This window comes from Hippopotamus amphibius, chromosome 11 (genome assembly GCF_030028045.1).
Source record: "Hippopotamus amphibius kiboko isolate mHipAmp2 chromosome 11, mHipAmp2.hap2, whole genome shotgun sequence".
NCBI lineage: Eukaryota > Metazoa > Chordata > Mammalia > Artiodactyla > Hippopotamidae > Hippopotamus > Hippopotamus amphibius.
This window is the reverse complement of record NC_080196.1, coordinates 54,866,775-54,887,879: the sequence shown is the minus strand read 5'-3', so window position 1 is coordinate 54,887,879 and position 21,105 is coordinate 54,866,775. Positions and strand designations below refer to the sequence as shown.

The window sequence follows — 21,105 nt, the reverse complement described above, 5'->3', positions numbered from 1 at the left end:
GGCGAACAGGGGCTACTCTTCATTGTGGTATGCAGACTTCTCAATGCAATGGCTTCTCTTGCTGTAGAGCACAGGCTCTAGGCACACGGGCTTCAGTAGTTGTGGCACACAGGCTCAGCAGTTGCAGTGCGTGGGTTCTAGAGCGCAGGCTCAGTAGTTGTGGCACAGAGGCTTAGCTGCTCCACGGCATGTGGGATCTTCCTGGACCAGGGCTCAAATCTGTGTCCCCTGCATTGGTAGGCAGATTCTTAACCACTGCGCAACCACGGAAGTCCTACTTGGAAGCTTTTAATTGGACCCTTTGTCCTCTGGTTCTGTCCAGGAGGAAAAGCCAGCCCATAATGTATTTATAATTATTCTTCAAATAACATTTGGTTCACCCTTTCTACCCTGTTAAAGATTTTCCTCTTGGGTCCAATTCTATAAATTCCTAGAAAAATAGACACAATTTTTCTTCAGCCTATCAAAAAAAAGACAGACTATAAGCAGTATCCTGGTTAGAACTAAAGAGGACTGCTTGGAGCTCTTATTCATATATATAAAATGGATTTATTTAAGGTGATTTATTAAGGGTGATCTGGCTTGGAAATCTGAAACTTACATATTACCAGAACTAATTAGTCTTACTTTCTTTAATATAGGTTAGCATTTTCCTTCCTGTACTTTAGTCACAAAAGAAATGATACCCACCACTGATCATGTACTGAGTTGTTACTACACGCCAGGTGCTGTACCTAGAGCTCAAGAATCTTCACAATGTCTGTAGGACGTAAAATATGGTAATTCACCTTGTAAATAAATTAGAATGATCCTCCTTAAACTCTACACATAATATTTTTATTTCACAGACACTGATAAATAAGAAATAAAATAGCTAAAATGAGGGCTTCCTAGGTGGGGCAGTGGTTAAGAATCCACCTGCGAATGCAGAGGACATGGGTTTGATCCCTGCTCCAAGGAAGATCCCACATGCTGTGGAGCAACTAAGCCCGTACGCCCCCCAAAAAAAAAAAAAAAAAAAAAAAGCTAAAATGAGATTCTGGATTATCTGAATGTTAATTCACATCTCCTGAATTAAATATTTAATCACATCCACTCTGAAAGTTAAATTATCAGATGTGTACCTTCCTCTCTGAGTCCTTATCCCTTCCTGAAAGACACACTAATATGCTGGACAAAAGAAGAGTGGCAGAAAGAGGGTAAAAAGCAAGTCATATGGGAAACTGACTAAACCAGTTCAGTAATATTTATTTTCCATTTATAAGGAAGCTTTGCAAAATCTTTGTTTTATCAAATGTATTCACACAGTAATATTGTAAAGAACAAATTTAATTTTGCCTAAGTGGCTTCTTTTGTGAATGATTTTTAGCACTCATCATAAGGATGGCAATAAATATTTTAAATATGATTGGCAATGTTGCAAAATCAGGTTTCTCTTTCACAATGCCAATAAACTGGGAAGCAGCAGTACTCACCTCCTTTGCACTCTTAATTTTAGCCAGAAATGTGTGCAGCTCCATTGTCTCTGCAAACAGTGCACGACATACTGCCTGATAGTGATTTGGCGCCTCTGATGCAGTTGGGAGATGAGCAGCACATAACTACAGAAGAGGAAAATAATGGTGCTTTTTTACTATCTGTGGGATTTTGTACCTTAGAAACAGACACACCCAGTATTTTCACATTTTCGTATCAGAGAGCAAGACAACCCCACAATTCCCATCACCCAAAGCTTAATGCATCACAAGTCCAACAGTAAACTCCACAGAATTATATGGAAAAAGTGGTCCAGTAACTAACAAACACCCAACAGTACAGATGAGCTTACTAGAATTAGTTTCCACCTGAAAACGATAGGACATATGTAAAAGTTTTGGTTGGGACCAGAAAGGAAACTACCACTTGCCGAGTACTGATCACTACTCAGGTATTTTAATAGCTACGATTTATTGAGTATTTACCAAGCCAGGTACTATATTTGACATGTCATATACATGGCATAGTATCATTTACTCTTCACTGTAACCTTGAATTAGCACTATTTTATAGCAACAGAAACTGAGGCTTTAGAGGAGTCAAGTGACTTATCCATGGTCATAAAGTTAACATAAGGGAGGAGAATTTGATACACTCCTATTTAATTCTGAAGCCCACCGCTCATTCTAATACATGCTGAGTTGTGTAATTTAGTAACAACAAAGTCAGGAAGACATGTGGACCCCTGGGAAGATACCCTGTCAGTAGATGGGGAGTGGAAGAAAGAGGGCAGAAGGCAACTTGTAATACCGCTAGTACCAATGTCCTTTACAATACACAACCCACACCCCACAAAACTACTTTTGGGTAGAAGATGAAATTCAACATTACACACAACAGTTAAGAAAAATCAAACACAACTTATTAGATTGGAAAAGACATCCTGTCAAAAGCCTAGTGCATTTTATTAAAAAGATAATTTTTTCTATAAAATAATCATTTTGTATCTGTGTACAATAGTTAGGTTTTAAGGTATTTCATTTGCATTAAAAGTTGTAAGTTCAAAAAAAAAAAAGTTGTAAGTTCTCTTATTCTTTACTATACTCAGCAAACTTGGCATTAATACAATTACTGAAAATACGCATTTATTATATTTAATAACTCATATCTTTTAGAGAGTTAAACATATCTTGTAACTTGTAATGTCCTTCATAATGTGGCTTTCTGTTATTTTTCACATGTAATAAGTATTGTATGCAATTTAATAGTTAGATTACTATCTTTAGTAAAATACATTCTCAGGAAAATATCTTGAGTTTCAGTAAGAAACTCTCTCCACAGGACCAAAAACAGGCTAAGAACTAATTCACTTGGAAGCATGAAAAGCAAAAATCTCACAAGTTTAATTATTCACAAAGCTACCAATGAACAGACAGTATATTTTTTGCTCAATTATTTTTGTATGCAGAAAACAGCTTCCCATATTGAATTATCATTTCCAAGGTTATGAAAGGCAACTGCTAGGACTTCCACTTTTCACTAATTCCACAATTTTATATTCCAATTATACGTTGTGAATTACAGCATAAAATTTTTTTACTATAATTCAGAGACAAATACATTTTACATAAGAATTCAAACATGCATATGTATATGTTTTATATACAAAAATTTCACAAAACAAGACTTACACATTCAATTGATTTGACAACCCATAAACAGGCTGTGCCCCAAAACTTGGAAACACTGGCGTAAAAGTCCAAATTTTTTTTTAATGCATATGATATAATCTTATATGTAGAAAATCCTCAAAAACTGTTAGAACTAAAAAGAAATTTTTGCCAAGCTGTGGGATACATGATCAACACACCACAAAAAAGTTCTATTTCTATACAATACCAATGAACAATCAAGGAAACGAAATCTAGAAAATACCATCTTTGCAAATAGTAAAAAAATAAAATACTAAGGAATAAATTCAACTAAGTAGGTGCAAGACTTACACACTGAAAACTATAAAGCATTGCTGAAAGAAATTAGACTTAGAAAACGGAAAGACATCCCATATTCATGGGTTGGAAGACTTAACACTGTCAAGATGGTAATACTATACAAAATGATCTACAGGTTGAATGCAATCCCTAACTAAATCCCAAAGGTCTTTTTTGAAGAAATGGAAAAGCTGATCCTAAAATTCATATGGAATTGCAAGGGGCCCCAAATAGCTGAGACAATCTTGAAAAAAACAGAGCTAGAAGACTCAAATTTCGAAATGTCAAAACTTATCTCAAAGTTACCATAACCAAAACAAAGTGCTGGAGATGGTTCAAGATAGTGGAGTAGAAGGATATGCGCTCACTCTCTCTTGCAAGAGCACCGGAATTACAACTGACTGCTGAACAATCATCCACAGGAAGACACTGGAACTCACCAAAAAAGACATTCCACATTCAGAGACAAAGGAGAAGCTGCAATGAGACGGTAGGAGGGGCACAAACACAATAAAATTGAATCCCATAACTGCTGGGTAGGGACTCACAAACTGGAGAACTGTTATACCACAGAAGTCCACCCACTGGAGTGAGGGTTCTGAGCCCTACCTCAGGCTTCCTAACCTGGGGGTCTCCCAATGGGAGGAGGAATCCCCAGAGAATTAGACTTTGAAAGGAAGCAGGATTTGATTGCAGGACCTCCACAGGATTGAGGGAAACAGAGACTCCACTCTTGAAAGGAACACAAAAAGTAGTGTGCACACCAGGACCCAGGGGGAAGGAGCAGTGACCCCATAGGAGACTGAACCAGACCTACCTGCTGGTGTTGAAGAGTGGCCTGCAGAGATGGGGGGCAGCTGTGGCTCACCGCAGGGACAGGGACACTGGCAACAGAGGATCTGGGAAGTGCTCATTGGTGTGAGCCCTCCCAGAGTCCAGAGTCCATCATAGACCTACCAAAGAGCCTGTAAGCTCCAGTGCTGGATTGCCTCAGGCCAAACAACCAACAGGGCGGGAATGCAGCCCCACCCAATGGCAGACAAGCAGATGAAAGTTTTACAAAGCTCTGCCCATCAAAGCAACATCCAGCCCTACCCACCACCAGTCCCTCCCATCAGAAACTACACACAAGCCTCTTCCATAGCCTCCTCCACAAGAGGGCAGACAGCAGTATCAAGCAGTATCAGTAGTACTTTGTTCTGTGGAACTGAAAAACACAGCCACAGAAAGACACAGAAAATGAAAAGGCAGAGGACTTTGTACCAGTGAAGGGGCAAGATAAAACCCCAGAAAAACAACTAAATGAAGTGGAGATAGGCAACCTTCCAGAAAAAGAATTCAGAATAATGATAGTGAAGATGATCCAGGACTTTGAAAAAAGACTGGATGCAAAGATCAAAAAGATGCAAGAAAAGTTTAACAAAGACCTAGAAGAAGTAAAGAACAAACAGAGGTAAGCAATACAATAACTGAAATGAAAAATACACTAAAAGGAACCAATAACAGATTAACTGAGGCAGAAGAACGGATAAGTGACCTGAAAGACAGAATGGTGAAACTCACTGATGCATAAAAGCATAAAGAAAAAAGAATGAAAAGAACTGAAGACAGCCTAAGAGACCTCTGCGACAACGTTAAATGCACTAACATTTGCATTATAGGGGTCCCAGAAGGAGAAGAGAGAGAAAAAGGACCCAAGAAAATATTTGAAGAAATAATAGTCAAAAACTTCCCTAACATGGGAAGAGAAATAGCCATCTAAGTCCAGAAAGCACAGAGAGTCGCAGGCAGGATAAACCCAAGGAGAAACACACCAAGACACAAAGTAGTCAAACTGACAAAAATTAAACAGAGAAAAGTTATTAAAAGCAACAAGGGAAAAATGACAAATAACACACAAGGGAATTCCCATAAGGTTAACAGCTGATTTCTCAACAGAAAGTCTGCAAGCCAGAAGGGAGCAGCACAATATATTTAAACTGATGAAAGGGAAGAACCTACAACCAAGAATACTCTACCCAGAAAGGATCTTATTCAGATTCGATGGAGAAATCAAAAGCTTTACAAACAAGCAAAAGCAAAGAGAATTCAGCATCACCAAATGCTAAAGGAACTTCTCTAAGTGGGAAACACAAGAGAAGAAAAGGACCTACAGGAAAAAAAAAAAAAACAATTAAGAAAATGGTAATAGGAACATACATATTGATAATTTCCTTGAACGGAAATGGACTAAATGCTCCAACCGAAAGACAAAGACTGACTGAATGGATACAAAAACAAGACCCATATATATGCTGTCCACAAGACACCCACTTCATACCTAGGGACACATACAGACTGAAAGTGAGGGGACATAAAAAAAGATATTGCATGCAAATAGGTATCAAAAGAAAGCTGGAGTAGTGATACTCATATCAGACAAGACAGACTTTAAAATAAAGACTATTACAAGAGACAAGGAAGGACACAACATAATGATCAAGGAAGGATCAATCCAAGAAGAGGAAATAACAATTATAAATATATATGCACCCAATATAGGAGCACCTCAATACATAAGGCAAATGCTAACAACTATGAAAGAGGAAATCGACAGGAACACAGTAATAGTGGGGGACGTTAACACCCCACTTACACAAATGGACAGATCATCCAGAAAGAAAATTAATAAGGAAACACAAGCTTTAAATGAATAAACAATAAACCAGCTTGATTTAATAGATACCTACAGAACATTCCATCCAAAAACAGAAGATTACACTTTCTTCTCAAGTGCACACAGAACATTCTCCAGGATAGATCACATTCTGGGTCACAAATCAAGCCTTGGTAAATTTAAGAAAACTGAAATCATATCAAGCATCTTTTCCGACCACAATGCTATGAGAATAGAAATCAATAACAAGGAAAAAAAAAACTGTAAAAAACAGAAACCATGGAGGCTAAACAATATGCTACTAAATAACCATGAGATCAATGAAGAAATCAAAGAGGAAATCAAAAAATATCTAGAGAAAAATGACAACAAAAACACAACAATCCAAAATCTACGGGATGCAGCAAAGACAGTTCTAAGAGGGAAGTTTATAGCAATACAATCCTACCACAAGAAACAAGAAAAATCCCAAATAAGCAGTCTCATCTTACACCTAAAGAAACTAGACAAAGAAGAGCAAACAGAACCCCAAAGTTAGTAGAAGGAGAGAAGGGAGAAATCATAATGATCAGAGCAGAAATAAATGAAATAGAAACAAAGAAAACAATAGCAAAAATCAATAAAAGTAAAAGCTGGTTCTTTGAGAAGATAAACTTGATAAATCTTTAGGCAAGACTCATCAAGAAAAAGAGGGAGAGGACTCAAATCAATAAAATTAGAAATGAAACAGAAGTTACAACAGACACCACAGAAATAAAAAGCACCATAAGAGACTACTACAAGCAACTATTTGCCAATAAAATGGACAACCTGGATGAAACGGGCAGATTCTTAGAAACGTATAACCTTCCAAGACTGAATCAGGAAGAAATAGAAAATATGAACAGACCAGTCACAAGTAATGAAATTGAACCTGTGATTAAAAATCTCCCAACAAACAAAAGTCCAGGTCCAGATGGATTCACAGGTGAATTCTATCAAACAGTTAGAGAAGAGCTAATACCCATCCTTCTCAAACTCTTCTAAAACATTGCAGAGGAAGGAACACTCCCAAACTCATTCTATGAGGCCAGCATCACCCTGATACCAAAAGAAAATTACACACCAATATCACTGATGAACTTAGATGCAAAAATCCTCAACAAAATACTAGCTAACAGAATCCAACAACACATTAAAAGGATCATACACCATGATCAAGTGGGGTTTATCCCTGGAATGCAAGCATTCTTCAATATATGCAAATCAACCACTGTGATACACCACAGTAACAAATTGAAGGATAAAAACCACATGATCATCTCCATAGATGCAGAAAACGCTTTTGACAAAATTCAACACCCATTTATGATAAAACCTCTCCAGAATGTGGGCACAGAGGGAACCTACCTCAACACAATAAAGCCCATATATGACAAACCCACAGCAAACATCATTCTCAATGGTGAAAAACTGAAAGCATTTCCTCTAAGATCAGGAACAAGACAAGGATGTCCACTCTCTCCACTTCTACTCAACATACTTTTGGAAGTCCTTGCCACAGCAATGAGAGAAGAAAAAGAAGCAAAAGCTATACGAATTGGAAAAGAAGTAAAACTGCCACTGTCTGCAAATGACATGATAATATACATAGAAAATCCTAAAGATGGCACCAGAAAATTACTTGAACTAATCAATGACTGTGGTAAAGTTGTAGGATACAAAATTAACACACAGAAATCTCTTGCATCTCTATACACTAACAATGAAAGATCAGAGAGAGATTAAAGAAACAATCCAATTCACCATTGCAACAAAAAGAATAAAATACCTAGGAATAAACCTAACCAAGGAGGTAAAAGACCTGTACTCAGAAAACTATAAGACACTCATGAAAGAAATCAAAGATGACACAAACAGATGGAGAGACATACCATGTTCTTGGATTGGAAGAATCAACATTGTGAAAATGACTACATTACCCAAAGCAATTTACAGATTCAATGCAATCCCTCTCAAGTTACCAATGGCATTTTTTACACACCTAGAACAAAAAATCCTAAAATTTGTATGGAGACACAAAAGACCCCGATTAGCCAAAGCAATCTTGAGGGAAAAAAATGGAGCTGGAGGAATCAGACTCCCTGACTTCAGGCTATACTACAAAGCTACAATAATCAAGACAATATGGCACTGGCACAAAAACAGAAATATAGATTGATGGAACAGGATAGAAAGCCCAGAGATAAACTATGGTCAACTAATCTATGACAAAGGAGCCAAGGATATACAGTGGAGAAAAGACAGCCTTTTTCATAAGTGGTGCTAGGAAAACTGGACAGCTACATGTAAAAGATTGAAATTAGAACACTCCCTAACATCATACACAAAAATAAACTCCAAATAGATTAAAGACCTAAATGTAAGGCCAGACACTATAAAACTCATGAAGGAAAACATAGGCTGATCACTCTTTGACATAAATGACAGCAAGATCTTTTTTGATCCACCTCCTAGAGTAATGGAAATAACAAAAATAAATAAGTGGGACCTAATGAAACTTCAAAGCTTCTGCACAGCAAAGGAAACTATAAGCAAGACGAAAAGACAACCCTCTGAATGGAAGAAAATATTTGAAAATGAATCAACAGACAAAGGATTACTCTCCAAAATATATAAACAGTTCACACAGCTCAATATCAAAAAAAACAAACAACCCAATCAAAAAATGGGCAGAAGACCTAAATAGGCATTTCTCCAAAGAAGACATATGGATGGCCAAGAGGCACAGGAAAAGCTGCTCAACATCACTAATCATTAGAGAAATGCAAATCCAAACGACAATGAGGTATCACCTCACTCAGGTTAGAATGGACATCATTAGAAAATCTACAAACAGTAAATGCTGGAGAGAGTGTGGAGAAAAGGGAATGCTCTTGCACTTTTGGTGGGAATCTAAATGGATACAGCCACTATGCAGAACAGTATGGACGTTCCTTGAAAAACTAAAAATAGAGATACCATGTGACCCAGCAATCCCACTACTGGGCATATACCCAGAGAACACTGTAATTCAAAAAGACACATGTACCCCAATGTTCACTGCAGCACTATTTACAATAGCCAGGACAAGGAAGCAACCTAAATGTCCATCAACAGGGGAATGGATAAAGAAGACGTGGTACATACATACAATGGAATATTACTCAGCCATAACAAGGAACGAAATTGGGATATTTGTAGAGACATGGATGGACCTAGAGATTGTCACACAGAGTGAAGTGAGTCAGAAAGAGAAAAACAAATATCATATATTAACACATATATGCAGAATGTAGAAAAATGGTGCAAATCAACCGGTTTGCAAGGCAGAAATAGAGATGCAGATGTAGAGAACAAACATATGGACACCAAGTGAGGAAAACGAGGGAGGTTGGGGTGGGATGAATTGGGAGACTGGGATTGCCATATATACATTACTAATAAGAAAAAAAATATCAAACTGTACACTTTAAATATATGCAGTTTATTGTATGTCAACTCTATCTGAATAAAAGTTTTTTTAAAAAAAAGTGCTACTTGCATAAGAACAAATATATAGATCAATGAAATAGAATTGAAGAGTCCAGAAATAAACCCAGGTATCTATGGTTGGCTGATTTTTTTGAAGAAAGTGCCCAGACCACTAAGTAGGGAAAGAATAGTCTGTTCAACAAATGATGCTGGGAAAAATGGATATTCACATGCAAAAAAGAAGAAGAAGAAGAAGAAGAAGAAGAAGAGGAGGAGGAGGAGGAGGAGGAGGGGAGGGGAGGGGGAGGAGGAGGTGGGGGGAGGAAGAGGAGGAGGTGGGGGGAGGAAGAGGAGGAGGTGGGGGGAGAAAGAGGAGGAGGTGGGGGGAGGAAAAAGAGGAGGGGGAGGAAAAAGAGGAGGGGGAGGAGGAGGGGGGAGGGGCAGAGGAAGAAGGAGAAGAAGAATTTGTACCCCTTTCTCACACCATACATAAATATTAATTTAAAATGGATCAGAGACCTAAATATAAGAGCTAAAACTATAAAACCCTAAGACAAAATCATACGGGTAAATCTCCATCGTCATAGATTTAGTAGTGGTTTTTAAGATATGATACCAAAAGCACCGGAAATAGCATATCTTGTTTTATTGCACTATATCATGCATCGCAGATACTGTGTTTTTACACACTGAAGGTATGCAGTGAACCTGCATTGGGCAAGTATATCAGTGCCATTTTTTCCAACAGCATTTGTTCACTTCTTGTCTCTGTGTCACATTTTGGTAATTCTCACAATATTTCAAACTTTTTCATAATTATTATATTCATTATGGTGATCTGTGATCAGTGATCTTTGATATTATTGTAATTGGGTTTTTTGTTTTATATTTTTAAAGTATGTACATTTTTTGACATAAACCTATTACACACTTAATATACTACAGTATAGCATAAACATAACTTTTATATGCAATAGGAAACCAAAATATTCATGTAACTCGCTTTAGTGCCATATTTGCCTTATTGCAGTGGTCTGGAACTAAACCTGCAATATCTCTGAGGTATGCCTATAAATGCATAAATTAGACTCCATCAAAGTTAAAAATTTCGTACATTAAAGGACACTATCAAGAGAGTGAAAAGATAATCCACCAAATCAGAGACAATATTTGCAAATCATATATGTAAGAAGGATCTAGTATCCAGAATACATAAATAACTCTTATACTCAACAAAAGATAAACAATCTAATTTAAAAACTGACTTGAATAGACATTTTTCCAAAGAAGGTATACAAATGGCCAAAAAGCACATAAAAAGATGCTCAGCATCACCAGTCATTAGGAAAATGCAAATCAAAACCACAATTAGATATCACTCACACCCACTAGGATGGCTATAAAAACAAAGAACCAATGGAAAATAAGTGTTGGCAACAATGTGGAGAAATTGGAACCCTTGTGTATTGGTGGTGGGAGTATAAAATGGTGAAGCCACTGTGAAAAATAGCTTGAGGGTTCCTCAAAAAGTTGAAGATAGAATTACCATGAGATCCAGCAATTCCATTCCTAGCTGTATACCCAAAAGAACTGAAAGCAGGTGTTCAAACAAAAACTGGAACACAAATGTTCATACCAGCACCATTCATAGCTGCCAAAAGTGGAAATAATTCAAATGTTCTAAACTGATGGATAAACAAAATGTGGTACATCCACAAAATGGAATCTTATTAAGCCATAAAAAGGAAAAAGGTACTGACACATGCTTCAACATGGATGGACCTTAAAAACATTATGCTAAGTCTAAGAAGCCAGACACAAAAGGTCATATACTGTATGATTCCATTTATATGAAATACCCAGAATCCACAGAGACAGCAAGTGATTCCCGGTTGCCAGGGGCTGAAGGAGAAGGGATGGGTGGTGATGGGTATGAGGTTTCCATCTGGGATAATGAAAAAGCTCTGGAACTAGATAGCAGTGATGGCTGGACAGTATTGTGAATATCCTTAATGTCACTATACTGTATACCTTGAAATGGTTTAAATGGTAAATTTTATGTTATGTGTGTTTTACCAGAATTTTTAAATATATAAAAACTTTTAAAAAGAACAATGAAATTCCACAAAGTTTCCATTGAGACAGAGGAGAAATAATCCCTCAGAGGAAAGATAACCCCAGTGGTTTTCTCAGTGTCAAATTACTTGATATTTACTTTATTCTTTGTGTTTATATGCATCGTCACATCTAATCCTTACAACCCAGTTTAGAGATTTAGAACAGCTAACTAATTTACCCAAGGCTACACAGCTAGCCAGTAGAACTGGAAGTGAACCCAGGCAGTCTTAAGTCTAGAGCCCAAGTCCTTATGCACTCCACTCTAGAATGAGAGTACATTACTCTTCAACTAAAGGAAACAATGTTCTTAAAGTGCTTAAGCATAGAGCACAGTATACAGAAAGCATGCAACAAAATCATCTTCTACAGTTACCAAAACAGGGATACTTTGGGGGCAGAGGGACACAATTAGAAGGAACAGGTTCTGTTCCATAGCTAATAACATGCCGTTATATATGACCTTGGACAATTTATTTAACATTGCTGTGTTTCAGCTTATTTCTAAAAAGAGAGGACTAGGCTATGTATCTTACTTAACCTACCTTCTCTGTTCTATGAATAAATTTTAAGTTAAACCAAAATGCTGGAGATTTTAGGGTTCAATCTTGGATTTTTGGGTTTCTCTCTACTCACCTTAGCTGATCTTGTCTACTCTAACTGCTTTAAATGCCACCTATAGGCTGATGACTTCCCAACTCCTACTCTAGGCCACTGCTTTTTTAGTCAGGAAAAAATCTACTTTACCTATCATCTGGAAAGATACTTCACTAGGTAAAGAGTTTGGGGTTCTATTCTAGAATTTTGACAATATCATTCCAGTCTGTCTTCTAGATGCCACTGTTTCTTTTGAGAAGTCAGATGCAGTCCAATTTTTTCTCTGGCTTGATTGCAGATTTTCTGCTTGTGGTTTTTTAGCAGTTTAACTATGAAACTAGATCATTTTTTGTTTTATTTATCTTGCTCTTTTTGTTTGCAGGTCTTCTAGAATCTGTGGCACAGTGTTTTCCATTGTTTTGGAAAATTCTTAGTATGTCTTCAAATATGCCTTCCATCCTCTCTCTTCTTTGCTCTCCTTGGGACTTTAATTACATGCACTGCATTTGCAGCTTACCCTTTATTCTGCACTTTTCATTCTTTTCGTGTCTGTGCTTCACTCTGAGTATTTTTTTTTCAAGTTCTTTATTGGAGTATAATTGCTTTACACTCTTGTGCCACTTTCTGCTATACAACAAAGTGAATCTGCTGTATTTATACATATATCCCCATATCCCCTCCCTCCCATGGCTCCTTCCCACCCTCCCTATCCCACCCCTCTAAGTCATCACCCATCATTGAGTTGATCTCCCTGTGTTATGCAACAGCTTCCCACTAGCTATCTATTTTACATTTGGTAGTGTATATATGTCAATGCTACTATCTCACTTTGTCCCAGTTTCCCCTTGGCACCTCCCTCCAATCTGAGTATTTTCTGATGACCACATTCCACTTCATTCTCTCTTCAGCTCCGTCTAGTCTATTAAACCCATCCACTAAACTTTTATTTCAGTTACTTCATTTTTTGGTTCTCAAATTTCCATTTGGTTCTTTCCATATATTTTCCAGTTCTCTACTTGAAATTTCAATCCTGACTGTTAGAATCCTGAACATTAATTCAGAGTTTATCGAAGGACTTCCCTGGTAGCTCAGTGGTTTAGAATGCCTGCCAACGCAGTGGACACAAGTTCAATCCCTGGCCCAGGAAGATCCCACATGCTGTGGAGCAACTAAGCCCGTGTGCCACAACTATGGACCCTGCACTCTAGAGCCTGTGAGCCACAATTGCTGAAGCCCAAGTGCCCTAGAGCCCATGCTCCACAACAAGAGAAGCCACTACAATGAGAAGCTCACACACCGCAACAAAGAGTAGCCCCTGCTCACTGCAACTAGAAAAAGCCCACACGCAGCAACAAAGACCCAACACAGCCAATAAAAAATTTAAAAATTTTTTTTACTTAAAGAAAAAATGAAGTCGATCAGACAACTCTATTATCTCGATTCCATGTATAGAATCATTAATATTGCCAGAATCTAATTTCTTTTAATATTTATTTTTATTTTTGGCTGCCTTGGGTCTTAGTTGCGGCATGCAGGATTCTCTGCTGTGGTGCATGGGCTTCTCTCTAGTTGTGGCACATGGGTTCTCTAGTTGTGGCCTGCAAGCTCAGTAGTTGTGGCTTAGTTGCCCTGTAGCATGTGGAATCTTAGTTCCCCGACCAGGGATCGAACCCATGTCCCCTGCATTGGAAGGCGGATTCTTACCACTGGATCACCAGGGAGGTCCCCAAATTAACTTTCTGAAAACTTCATTACACACATAAGACCTTGTTATATATTCTCAACAAAACTTGACATTATCAGCAAACCTGGCTAGACAGATGTGATTAGAAAAAAGACAGCCTACAATACTTTCTAACATTTTGAAACATTTTTTGGTCAAGTAAGTTTTAGTATTTGTATTTTGAAGCAATGTACCAACTCAGAAAAAAATCTTTGATATCTAATCAAAGATGTATGCCAGAAACTTTATTATCCACTGGCCTTTTACCCTAATTAGTGTCAAAATACTACACAGTAAAACACTATAAAGTTTTTTTTTAAGACTTTGGCACAATTGAGAATATAGTTTTTGTTTAAACTCTAAATTACAAAGTGTTCAGTAATCCAAGTCATTTTTTGTTTGGAGATGCACACTGCAATGTGTGTAAATTCTATCACCACAAAAGAGAAAAAGGCATAACCAAAATTATATCTTCTGATATATTTGGTTGATAACAGTCTTTTGTTGATAATATTAGACTCCAAATTTCCTCATAATTTATTCTCAGCTGCTGAAATTCAAATGTTTTAAAAAATATTCAGTTCACAAAGCTCAGAATTTTATTTGCAAAAATCTAAGTAGAATACTATTTTAAACTATAATTAAAATGTTTTGCCTAGTGAGTATAATCATGCATTTATCATAGGAAATTAATAACAAAGATAATACTGCACAAAGATCATCTTCATTAAATGCAGCATCATCTAGTTAGTCAGGATAAATTACTAAATGATTGCCTAAACCAATGAAAAAATTAGCATGTTCCCAACAAATTTCAAAACTTAGAGAACACAGCATTCTGAAGTACAGAAAACTGAAGTTTGTTTCTCTGAAGTCATTCTAATTTGACTAATGGACTATGGTCGCCCAACTAACATATGTTAACAGAGCTTAATTCAGTAACAGAGAAGCTCAAACAAACATTCTGGCTTCCCTTGAATCTACTGCATTAAACTTGGGCCAAATTTATACACAGATGAAAATAACAGCCTCATTCCATTTCAGCTGTCTGTAATACATGTGCAATTAAAAATGACAAATTTTGCACCGGACTATTCTAGCTTGGTACAATAAAATGAAATAACAGGTTTTTTCTATTTTTAATCACATTATACAGTACTATTCTTTTTTTTTTCACTCTTCAAGTGTTTATTCCATAATCAGTTACTATAGAGGACAGAAACCCTACTGTATACAGGTTGAAAGCAAAAAATATACAATTTCACACAATATATCCAGTTGTCAACCCAGACAGGTATACAGGTACAATACAACATAGATTAGATGAAGGAAATCTAACAGCTCAGGCTTTACAGCACTGAGGGATCCAAGAAGAACGTCACCATCCATGTTAACAAAATTCAAGTGCTTTGAACAACCAACTGGAGGCCTATCCACAGATGTCTTTTGTTTCACAGGATGAGCCCTGATACAGAGTTCCATGATTCTGTAACTTCCAATTCTTTGCTTGCCCTTTCTGTTTGTGGGTAAACTGCTCTCTTCCATCTTTCTTTAAGTTGAGCTCACATGAATACTACTACATGCCAAGTGGGGGAGTCCCATCAGGAGCCACAGAGGCTTCATCGAGCCCTGTGGACGAGCCAGGCCCATGGTGTGCGGGAAGGATGACAGGCAGGAGAACGAGGAGAGGCTGGACCATTGGGAAGCTACCTCACCCAAGTTTAGGGTCAGAAGGGCCATCACCTGCCTGACCCCACCCAGGGAAGGATGGAGGAGGCTGACTCCTGACCACACAGCCTGGCCTGAGCAGGGCAGCTGCCTCTCTGTCCTTCCATCTGTAATACCTGTCACCCTTCACAGGCCTCCCTCTGCCTCGAGGTGAGTTCACTTAAAGACTGAATGTGAAAGCGTGAGTTTGGGGCATAAGCTGCCAGAGCCTGCAGGGCCCACAGTTAGAGGGTATGGTCCCACGAGGCGGCTGCTACTGCGCTCTGGCCACCGCGGCAGTGAGGAATGTGGCCCACTGTTGCCAGAACTTTTTCTCAAGACAAGCTGAAAGTCCAGATTCATATATGAACCCCCTGATTTCCAAAGGATGCAGTTTATTCACGTTCTGGCAAAAACATTTTCAGGAATAAAATAAGTGGGTAAAAATAAAAGTCAACTGCGCAGACCACAGACCGCAGCCCACGACCCCCGCAGCCTGCCCGCTTCCTGTCATTTCCACCACATCACATCTCTCTGAGTCATGTGAATCAGAACTTCTGGGGTCTTAACTCTTCACAGGACATTTTTCTGATTTTTTTTTTTTTAAGCCTAAAAGACAGTAGTCTGTCTCCATTCTTGTTCTTTGGAATTTTTCAATCTTAAAGGAAACTCCAATCAGGGCACCCTTCTCTCATGTTAAAATATTCCAATCATACACACATTATGATGAAGATAGCACCACATCGAACTGAGGGAGGGGGCTGCTGACAAATGGGGGTAGCAGAGAATTCTGAAAAATCATAGTAGTAAGAGAAAAGCTGAGCTGTTTTCTTCCAGTGTCTCTGATACCCACACGTGGCAGCTCCTCTATCCTCAGGCAGCTGACAGGCCTGCCTGCTAGCCTCCTCGACCTTCACCACTTGATGTCTCGGCTGTTAGCAGGATGCCCTGGGCACTGGTACGCAGTATGCAGGGCTTCCTGGACTTGGGGGGAGTCAGTGCCATCCAGCCACTCCTGGTACAGCTCCTGCACGTGGGTGCTGGTCTCCAGGAGCTGCACGGGTATGTCAGCGTAGATGCCTTTCATCTTCTGCAGCAGGGCCTTGTCCGTGCGCCCATCCTCGGTCTGGGCTTGGCCTCTGCCATTAAGGCATCCCCCGGCACAGGCGAGAACCTCCACAAAGTGGTATGGGAACTTGCCCTTCTTCAGCTTTAGGACCACGTTCTGGATGTTTCGAAAGCCATAAGTAGCAGCAAAACGCAAGAGAACCTCCCCGCTCTTCTCGAGGGTGACCTCCTGTAAGTCTTTGTTCCTCAGGGTGCGGTAGGTGACCTCCCCCACATCCTCGTTGAACAGCAACTTGGCCGCATGTCTGAAGATGTGCACCAGGTACCCGTCGGAGCTGGTTCCGTCGTGGCACCTAACCTCCTCTTCCTTCACATCTCCAAACAGAGTGTCTAGTGCAACATCTCTCACTGAGAGGTCACTTTACTCCATCATCTGAGCAATTTCTCCTGAGGTTAGCACGCAGTCGGTGCCCCGGGAACCCCGCAAGGCTGTAAGAACATCTTCCTGAAGGGCCTCCAGCTTCTTGTCATAGCATGGGGCCACGATGACATGGAAAATCTTGTCTGGGGACAGGTTCTGCCGTCTGGCAAAGTAGTCCTTCACCAGGGATCCCATGATCTGCTGGGGAGATTTGGCAGTGCAGAGGTGAGGAGTGACAGGGTGAACCAGCACCCACTCAGCATATCGGACCCAGCCAGGACAGGTAGAGGTCAGCATGGGTAACGTGGGCTCTTCCTCATTGTGCTGGCGAAATCGACGCACGAATTCTTTTTGACTCTCCAGGATGCTGAAATCTGCAGCGATTGTTGTATCAAAGACATAATGCACCCCAAAACTTTTGAGGAAGCCACAGAGTCTTCTGGATGTATCAGTCACATTGAGGCTGAATTTAGCAGCAAAATAAGGCAGAGACTGAGGACACACCGACACTGCCAGCACCTTGTGCTTTGAGGTATCACATTTCTTGTTAAGATTCAGAACTCGGGGAAAAAAAAGAAAAAAAAAAAAAAGATTCAGAACTCGGAAGAAGTCCTTGGCGTTCTGCTGGGAAACCTGGACTCCTTCCTCTGCAGACACACAGCTGTCACAGGCCAGGCAGTCACTCAGAAATATCTTAGCATCAGCCAGCTTATGGAATTCTCCCTTCTCTCCACTTTCGTGGGCTGGACTTGGTACGTCAACTGATGCATTCTCTTGGTCATTGGTTTTTGTTTTTTTACTACATTCCTTCCGCGTGCAGTGCTCACACCTCATCTGGAGCGGGGCGGGCAGGTCCAGGTATGAGGCCGGAGGGGAGCACCAGGAGACGCAGTCCTACAGTACTATTCTTAAATTTTTCTCCTGATGAGTTTTCAAAATAGCATGCAAATTCTGACATTACACAGCAAACCAAAAACCTGTTAGCTTTTTATAAGCATGGCTTATTGTTTGTAAACTATATCCTTATATTTACAGAAATGTCAGATTTTGTTTGAATGTATGGATTAACACTGAAAATATAACTTATAAAACCATTCATGGGCAACAACTTAATATAGTCATACTAAAATTTTACAATATTTTATTGATTATACAAATGCTAAACAATAAGGAATGGAATTTCTGAAGCCATATGGTTCCCCCTGAATCACAATGCCCTTAATACCACTTATGGTAAATCATACATCAGCATAGTCTCTTCTTTCTACACATACCAGTACATGCAGAATTTTGTGGTCTTTTTTCCATTTATTAAAACAAAAATTTCCTATATTGCTACATAACCCGCATAATTATAATTTTAAAGACCATATGATAATCCATGTAGTTGATATACCATTTCTTTGTGAGTCATTTATTTCCAGTTTCAGAACAGTATAAATAATGCTGTGATACACATCTCACACGTGTATACACCATGTATCTATGTAGCATTTTGTTTTAAAAAACACCTCTTTCTCTCCTTACAGAGAACAGGCTGGTGATGCCAGTGGTTGAGGCTTGGGGGGTACAGGGTGGGTGAAATGGGTAAACGTGGTCAAAAGGTACAAAATTCCAGTTATAAATAAGTCCTAGGGATGTAATGTACAGCATGGTGAATATAGTTAATAATACTGTATTATATATTTGAAAGTTGATAAAAGAATAAAGCTTAAAAGTTCTCATCACAAGAAAAAAAATTGTAACTACGTGTGGTGATGGATGTTAACTAGACTTATTGGGATGATCATTTTGCAATTTATACAAATATGGAATCATTATACGTATTGTACAAGTGAAATATGTTATATGTCAATTATATCTGAGTTTAAAATTGACCTCTTTGAAAATTTTCTAATAGTAGTATTACTATGTGAAAAAATTTGGAACACATACAAAATGAGGTGAATAGTATAATGAATTACCATGTATCCATCACCACCCAACTTAGCAATTATCAATTCTTGGCCAATCTTGTTTTAGCTACATCCTCATCCCCTTAAGCCTCACCCTCCAGGATTATTTTAGAGCCAATCCCAGATATCTGAATTTCACATGTAAATATTTCAACATATATCACTAAACGATGAGTTCTTTTTTAAAAAATATAACCGTAATACTATTATATCTAAAGATGTGAACAATTCCTAATATCATCAACTATAGAAAAAGAGGTCAAATTTTCCTGATTATCTCAAATATACACACAGTTTTATAATTTATTTCTTTTAATCGAGGTTCATTCTATTGCAATTGGTATACATAAGTCTCTTTTAATTTATGTTTTTCCTCCCTCCCTTTTTTTAAATTTGCAAGTTACCTGTTGAAGAAATTATGTGATTTGTGCTATGGTTTCCCACAATCTGGATTTTGCTGATTGCATACCTATGGTGTTACTTTAAATGTTTCTATGTCCCCTGGACTTCCTATAAATTGGTAGTTAGATTAGTCAGATCTAGAGGCTTGATCAAATTGAAGTTTGGCAGGAAAACCTTGCAGGTGGTGCTGAATACTTCCATCAGGAAGCACGTAAAGTCTGTTGGTTTCCTGCGATGCCACAATGCTATTATTTTTTTAGAATTAGATTACCATTTTGCAATCCCTATTACTTCCTTTTCATTTATTAGTTGGAATACTTTTATAAAGAGACATTTGTCCAAAACTATTTGGCTACCCTGAGGTGGTGTCCACATGGAAAAGGCAGAATGGATATTCTGTTTACATGCCAATTGTCAAAATAATAAGTAGGTTAGACTTCCCTGGTGGCGCAGTGGTTAAGAATCCGTCTGGCAATGCAGGGGACATGGGTTCGACCCCTGGTCCAGGAAGATTCCCACATGCTGCAGAGTGACTAAGCCCATGCGCCACAACTACTGAAGCCCCTGCACCTAGAGCCTGTGCTCCGCAACGAGACGCCACCGCAATGAGAAGCCTGCGCACCGCAACAAAGAGTAGCCCCCAATCGCTGTATCTAGAGAAAGCCCACATGCAGCAATGAAGACCCAATGCAGCCAATAAATAAATAATTCAAAAAAAAACGTAGGTTAACAACCTGATTAACAACCCAACAACCACTAAAGGTAACCAATGAGGGTTTCATTAATTATTACTTATGTGTTCACAGAATGCAGAACTTGGTTTGCTTTAATCCATCACAGCTATTATTCTTATTGATGTTAAAATTCTTCCACGTGATCAATGGGAGAGCCTCCTTGAGTTGGCTTCTGAGTCCTTTTCATATAATTTAGTAATCTTGGATAGTTTGTTTGCTTTCTAGTAGGACAAGATGTTCCAGGCTATTTTACATATTTCCTTCCCAGGTCTGGAATTAGCCATTTCTCTAAGGAATCCTGGAGTGGTATTTAGCAGGGAGTGACATTTAGAGACCATGAACTGGTGGTAGCTGTGCTCACTGCTACTATGTGATCATTGTTTTCTAGGTCTTTCTACATGACAGTTATGTTCAATTTGCTTTGGATTGGGGGATTATATTTCTATACTCAGTTTTGTTTTATAATTATGTAAAATATTTATATGGTTTCTAAATCAAATCCACAGAACCAAGTACACTCAGAGATGCGTAGCTTTTAAAGCCTGTCCTGGTTTCTACTCTGGTTTATCTTTCCTCTTTTTTTAAAAAAAATATAAACACTATATATATTCTTATCCATACGTTTTCTTAGATAAACGCTGGCATACTATACGTAATTTTCTACACCTGGTTTTTTCAGATAAACTGTATATCCTGGAGATCTTTCCTCAATCCTTTTGATAGCAATATAGTACTTCACGAGTTGGCTGTACCATAGTTAATTCACCA

The 21,105-nt window shown here is 38.6% G+C and overlaps 2 protein-coding genes across 9 annotated transcripts in view; both read right to left on the bottom strand.

Annotated features, from left to right (window-relative positions):
- SPIRE1 (spire type actin nucleation factor 1) overlaps positions 1 to 21,105 on the bottom strand; it is a 214,381-nt gene that overhangs the window by 84,088 nt on the left and 109,188 nt on the right. For 7 of the 8 annotated variants that reach the window (XR_009047974.1, XM_057698892.1, XM_057698893.1 and 4 more), the window contains one exon: positions 1,476 to 1,601. The exons of the other annotated variant lie outside the window; for it this stretch is intronic. Coding sequence is in view for 6 of the 7 variants with exons in the window: in XM_057698892.1 (XP_057554875.1) it covers positions 1,476 to 1,601 (126 nt within the window). In the remaining variant the exon portion in view is untranslated. The remainder of the gene's footprint in view (positions 1 to 1,475; positions 1,602 to 21,105) is intronic. 8 annotated transcript variants of the gene reach the window in all.
- On the bottom strand, positions 16,671 to 18,100 carry LOC130831157 (nuclear prelamin A recognition factor-like). The gene is given in 1 exon segment (XM_057698900.1): positions 16,671 to 18,100. A coding segment is annotated over 1 exon segment (1,410 nt). The 5' UTR covers positions 18,081 to 18,100.